Raw genomic sequence first — 6,823 nt, 5'->3', positions numbered from 1 at the left:
GCTGAGTATCTTTATATACTAGTGCTAATATGAGGTCAATGACTAAGTTAACAAAGTTTCGAAAATACTGCCGATAAAATTCTCCGATTTAAGAAAGTATGTGGCATCGCAATATTGTCAGTCCCAGATTATTCAGCATTATTAATGAGGTAGGTGAAAAGCTTGGAGGTTTTAGACATGAAGCTGACTACTTCAAGTTTTCATCTCTGAAGAACATTTGAAATTTGTGATGTTTTTTCTAGCACCAGTTCCAATCTGATGTTCCTCTTCTTTTCCAGAATTTTCGACATAATTATTAAGATGGGTCGAAAGCTTTGAGGGATTTTATCGTGGAGATTATGCATTAAGACCGAGTTTCGGAAATCAGCCGTTGTCATCTCTATGAAGCTTCTTAAATAATCTTTGTTGTTGTTTTGTTGTAGTAGCTCATACAGCTGTGTTCGATCTATATCCATTTTCTGACTCCATTCAATCTGGTTCTGCCTCTAAATCCAGTCTCAAAAAGGATGCAACCTGTATGGAATCGTAATTGAGCCAAAACTACTCGGGTTTGTCGGACAGCTCTAGTTCGTCAGATGCGATGGGTGGGGGATGGTCTCTTAGTACATTATTCACTCTATATTCTTCAATAACTCCTGTTGATCTAGAGGCTCTCCCTTATACCTCTGCACCTCTCTCTCTAGATCATGAAGGTCTTTCCTTACGTGTCTGGGTGGAGGTTGCCTATCCACAAGATGGTGATTCGGATGGCTTTGTCTATAACGCACAAGCAGGTATTGCATTGATAGCATTTTGTTTTGCTGTCGCACCCGTAAGTCCTTCACCTCCTCATGTAGGTGATCGTCAGGTGTCATGAGGAGGCACCCTGTTGCGGTTCTAAGGGCGGCATTCTGACAGGACTGATTATTTTTCCACTGGTTTCGTATGCTTAGTCATACTTTTTCGTAGTTTATTTTTCACTGAAAACTTCGGAGCATCGAAAGATACATAAACAAATAAAAGCGATACCTGTTGGAGTGACTCACCTGATAAAAGCCAGTTAAAAGTCTAGTCGATACAACTTTGTGTAAATTGGCTTAAGTTCTTCCTTTATGAATTTTAAACGATATTTTTCACTTGAAGCCGACTTGCATGACTAGTAACGTTGACAACGATTATCGGAGTTAGGACCGTGGAAGATTTGATAATATAAATATTTTTCAAATTTCTCCTCAACACAAATATTTGAAGAAAAAAAAAAACATTGGACAAATTGAATTGAGAACAAAACTTGGACTTTATTTATTGAACGAAGTGTTAAGCTTCCCAGAAAAGAACATGTTAATCCTGTATTGTATACAAACTATAAGCCAATTTACATTAATAATAAGCAATTAAAAAATTTTATCGTTATCGATAAATATTTTTTTTAATTATGAACTAAAAAATGTGCAATTACTTGTTAAACAAAGTACTTTGGTGATAGAAAAAATAAACTAAAATTTAACCTAACCTATGTGTAAAGTAAGACTACGTAGATGGTAATGGTACAAACCCATTAATTGTCGGACTATTACTGCTACTAATTGCTGTTTTATTCGTTTTTGTTTCCTTTGTAGTGTCCTCCGATTTGAGTAGGGTACCAAGTACAATACCCAAAAATAATATTAATCCCACTTGACTATTGGAAAAGAACTTTTTGGCACAGTCTGTAGCGTTATCGATATTTAGGGAGTAGATCTGTAACGAAGAAAGAAAATATATTAATTTTAAGTCATTTGTTAAGTCAAAATTATTCTTAAATTAATTTTAAACAAATGCAAAATTGTTTAATTTTTTTAAGCGAAAAATAATAAATAATTATCGTAATTGATGTGAGGTTCTGGAATATATGTCTTATTCAACTCAAATACAAATTCTGTAGTTCGATTCTCTAACTCATTTTTTGAGTTACCGACAAAAATCGGTAACTTTTAAACCCAAACTTGACAACATTGGTATCTATCGGTAGGTCTTAGCGACGACTTTGATTTCGTCGTTACCTCACCGATAAATTTCGTTAATTACCGAAATTTTCTTACTTTTGCCGGTTACTCAAAAAATCAGAGATTTTATAAAATGTTTCTGATTTTTGCCGTATAAAGTTTTAGTGAAAATATAAATTCTTAGGGCGTTGAATACACTTCGGTGACCAAAGACGGACATTCTCTAATATAATTACCTGTTGTATTAGGTGACCGCCAACGATACCCACAGACGCGTAATACGGTAACGTTTGATCACATGCCATACCAGCTGCTGTGAGTCCCGATAACATTGCCGCTGTGAATCCAGACAACCAGATTTTTGTGTTGTCCCCAAAACGCAAAGCTGTTGACTTTACGCCAATTTGTACATCATCTTTTTTATCCTGGTGGGCGTAAATCGTATCATAGATTATCGTCCAACATATGCCAGAGAGATATAGAGGTAAACATGCCGACCAATCTACAGAACCTTGGGTGGCACACCAACCCAACAAGGCTCCCCAATTGAAAGCCATACCCAATACTAACTGAGGCCAATAGGTAATACGTTTCATTAACGGGTAGGTTACGACCAGACCCAAGGAACATGCACCCAACATAATACATTCCAAATTCAACTGCAACAGGACCAGCAGACCTAAACTTAATTGGGCAGATAAGAATACTATGGCATCGAATGGTGTCACTTCACCACTAGCCAATGGCCGATTGCGCGTTCTTTCCACCTTCTTATCAATATCACGATCCCACAAATCATTTATGGTACAGCCAGCTCCACGCATTATCAAAGCACCACTGGCAAATAATGCTAACATATAGAGATCAGGCCAACAACCAGCATTGGCGCTCAATGCTATACTCCATGCACAGGGCCAGAATAGGAGGTAGGTACCAATGGGTCGATCCATACGCATAAGGCGTACATAAGGGGAAATTGCTGTTGCAACTTTTTCAGTCAGTTTTGTGGTTGGCGTCACATTTGAAACTTTATCTTTGATGTCTTGCTGTAGCAATAGCGAAGATTTGTGTAAACATCTTGGTCCCAATCTCAAATAGTTGCAGGTGGGTGTTATTAAGTTTACAGGTTTTCGATTATGAATTCTTCTATCTTCAGTGTTTGTGGCTTGAAATTTCACACCTAAGCAACTGGGCTTGGGAAATCTTGAGTGTATGAGCAATCCTCGCAAACTTAACATTGGTATATTTTGGATTAAAGGGGGAAAGGGTACAGGCGATGTAATTCTGAAAAGCGAAAATAGAATCATGTATGAATTATATCCCTGATATTACATAGCCATAGCTCTTACCTTATGTTAGTTTAAATGGCAAGATGCGGTTTACTTCAGTATGCATTAAACTAAACTTGTTTCTTCTTTCTGTGATTTTTCAATCGATCATCTAATTCACTGACATCTGTTGAAGGGTCAAGGCTCTCTTATTTTTTGCATTGACACCGTTTTAATTCGGAACATGAGTTGGTTTGCAGGCACCGGCTTTATCTGTCCACTTATTTTTCAGCACATTTCTTGTAATACTTTTCGTTAATTATTTACATTTACTTATATAATTTTGTTCTTGTTCTCAAGTTAGAACTAAACTACAAACAATTTATTTACATGCGCATGGTCTAAAAACAGCTGTTAATTATTACTTCTTCTTCTTCTGACATATGTTTTCATATGTCTTTTGCACCATATGTTTGGGTGGTATGAGACACTGAGTAACCGATAGATCAAAAAAATTACGTTGTCGGAGCAAAATTTATTTAATTAAAACAATGGTTAACGCAAATCGTTTGTTTTATATTGAAGAACTGAAATATAGATTTATTTCACGAAATTAATTACAAATTCGTTTTGTTTATTATTTTGCGACTAAAATGAAGTTGACATTGTGAAAAAATGCACCGACTACCAGGTACTTTTACAAAAAGCTTGCCATATCTCTGTAAAAAAATAATTTATTTTAACGGAAAGATGTAATGATCAAAACCCGATGTAAAATTTATCCTTTACTTTTCCTAAAGTAAGGGATAACAAAAGTGGAATATAAAGGAGTGATATGAGAACGGGCCACAGACTTTTAAATATGCAACAGTTGGTTTTATTTTTTTAATTTTTTACAAAATTGTTATATTTGGAAACTCGAAACAAGAATGGAATTTTGGCGTTATTCCACAAGATTAAATCTAAAATTATAGGGTAATACAGTTTTATCACGACTACCCATTTACGTCGAAAATTAGCGTTTATTTGCCACCAAACTTGAAATAATTTCAAATTATTGCATTTTTTTATTCAAAACAATACACACACAATCACACAATGTGAATTTGTTTTGACAGAATAGGGCTCCAAAAGAAAAAAATTGTATTTAGGGGATATGCCAAAAATTTTAATTTTTCTCTTATTCTTCCTATACGAAGCCAATCAGATGTTAATATGATATGCATTTTTCAAAAGATATTACAAATTTCAATAATTTTTTATATGGGCTTTAATTTTTCTATCAGGTAACAGATGGCAGGCGACATAACAGAAATCAAAGACCTAAAACTATAAAGACTGGACAAAATGCATATGGGTTTTAATTTTTCTATCAGGTAATAGATGGCACGCGACATAACAGAAATGCCTTGGAAATTTTAGAAAAAAATGTTATTCCCATATCGCCGAAAAATGGCGGAAATACGCGGAAAAAATATCAGGTATGATAGACATGCTCTCAAAAATCTGTTCCAGAGCATTTCCTGTATATTGAATCTATAAAATCAACAACAACCCTTAAAAAGCGTCAGCTCTGTAAAATTATAACATAATGCTACGACGATATCGTGACATCACATATTTTTCCACCACCAACGCCATCAGCTATATTCAAATCTGAACCGATCTCTATAAAATTTAGTAAAGGTGTTTCTAAGCTGGTAGCGTAGCCCGACGTCAAGGAAGTGGGCGGAAGAAAACAGCAACATCAGAAGAAATGGTTCGAAAAGTAAAGAAGCGACTTGATCGAAACCCACGTCGCAGTGGCTGAACACATCGCAATGTTCTATTCGCTTGGCCGAAACTGGTGAACTGCCGAATTTGGCTTTCTCCGATGAGAAAACATTCGTTGTCCAGCAGTTTGTAAACAAACAAAATAATCGTGTTTACTTGCCAAAGAGGTCAGCTGAGAATGTGCACCTACGGTTGGCCACCACAACTCAAGCGCCGGCAATGGTGATGGTGTGTATGGCCGCCATAACAGCCGATGGTGGCTCTCCGCTCCTATTAATCGACCGTGGCATCAGAATATATGCTGAATATTTTGGCGAAAATATTCTCGAGGGTGTATTAAACATTTTGGCCTTGGACATTCAAACAGGATTCAGCACTATCGCACTCAGTACGCGCCACCCAAGAATGGTTACAGAATGTGGTTTCTCGCTTCATTTCCAGCGCACAATGGCCACCAATACCACGGATACCAATCCGTTGGACTATTGTGTCTGGAGTATTTTGTAAAGCAAGGTTGACACTAAAAAATACCAAAGTGTCGATCACCGTCGCAAAGCAACATTCGGGTAGCGTGTGAGGGTTTCATTAGCCGTTTGAAGGCCATAATTCGTGCCAAAGGTGACCAATTCGAACAAATCTAAACTTATTCTAATATTTGATGCTATTTTCGACATTTTTGCTTTCATTCAATAAAATTAAAAAAAAAATTAAAATAATTGCGTTTGACTTTATTGCAGTTTTTTTATCTCACCCTGTATAGGGTATAGTAAATAAATAATTTTTGCTTTAGGTGTTTCTGATACGTAAAACAGTTATGTGTTCCACATCTCAGGAAAACGAAATTTATTCATTTTAAAAATAAAAAAATAAGATTTAATATTTAAATATTTCTAGATACTATTAGTTAATAATGTAATCCTCCAATGGCGTTTTTTAGGTCTGTCTTAAAAATTTAAATTTGGGAATGAAGGGACATTAAAAAATGTAATCTTACGATTGCATGAGATTACCTTTGTTACTGTACCATGTCCTTCATTTTATTCAATGCGTATAGAACTTACAGGAACTTTACCGTGTTGTAGGGTGTCCCTTTGCTTACTTATTTACTATTGATTTTATGTGTTCTGATCTGAGAAAATATATTCAAATTTTAATAGGCTCAAAGAAATATTTTAGATCACTTTTCATTATGCGTTTCTGAACAAAGAAATGTATCCAGCCTCTGTCGATATTAAACTTTGGAAACATCATAAATAGAGTCGTTCTATTCCTATGATCAATTTTTCAGTGGATTTCTACATATTTTTAGTTTGTCTTAAAAATATCACATCTAGCTTTATTATTTGAAAAATAATGTAAGCAAGAGAAATAAATTCGTAAACTTCCCCCTGTAATTCTGGCTGTGAGTACTGACTGTCTGCCTGCCAAAAACAGATTTAATTAAATTATTACTGTATCATTTTGAAAAAATTCCCCTGAGGCATCCAACAATTACCGAATACAAGCAATTCTCTGTTTACCTTTGTGGCTGGTTTGTCAGGCGTGCGCCTAATGTTTACTTAGTCCTTTGTTCCTGTCATTTCGGAAATGTTACAAATTCGATTAGCTTGGTTTGAGTATCATTGAAATATTAAAACCTTATGGTAAGAAAAACTGTAATGGACATGAGATCGCCGAGGGCTATTTAAATTTGTTTTTTTTTAATGTCATCAACAATTGGTAGGAAAGATATCAGGGATGCTCCCTAAATGCTGGTTTTATTTAATTCTAATAAAATTTCCTGACTAAAAGGACAATGACACAGTTGCTGATAAATTT

General features: G+C 35.3%; 1 protein-coding gene across 1 annotated transcript; it reads right to left on the bottom strand.

Annotated features, from left to right (window-relative positions):
- Positions 1-1,252: 1,252 nt before the first annotated feature.
- LOC101898067 (4-hydroxybenzoate polyprenyltransferase, mitochondrial) lies at positions 1,253-3,660 on the bottom strand. Its single transcript, XM_005177858.4, has 3 exons — positions 3,314-3,660; positions 2,201-3,248; positions 1,253-1,719 (listed from the first exon to the last, which is right to left on the bottom strand). The coding sequence occupies exons 2-3, from the start codon at positions 3,200-3,202 to the stop codon at positions 1,510-1,512; spliced, it is 1,212 nt and encodes a 403-aa protein (XP_005177915.2). The 5' UTR covers positions 3,203-3,248; positions 3,314-3,660; the 3' UTR covers positions 1,253-1,509.
- Positions 3,661-6,823: the final 3,163 nt, after the last annotated feature.

This window comes from Musca domestica, unplaced genomic scaffold, assembly GCF_030504385.1.
Source record: "Musca domestica strain aabys unplaced genomic scaffold, Musca_domestica.polishedcontigs.V.1.1 42, whole genome shotgun sequence".
Taxonomy (NCBI): Eukaryota; Metazoa; Arthropoda; class Insecta; order Diptera; family Muscidae; genus Musca; species Musca domestica.
Note: the sequence above shows the minus strand (reverse complement) of the source record. Positions and strands in the feature narration are given on the sequence as shown.

What these genes read in the sequence shown, in the direction of transcription:
- LOC101898067 (XM_005177858.4), bottom strand. Translation starts at nt 3,202, where the DNA reads ATGTTAAGTTTGCGAGGATTGCTCATACACTCAAGATTTCCCAAGCCC. An exon ending in GCGGTCACCTAATACAACAG is followed by an intron (nt 1,720 to 2,200) that starts GTAATTATATTA and finishes TCTTCGTTACAG; the next exon opens with ATCTACTCCCTAAATATCGA.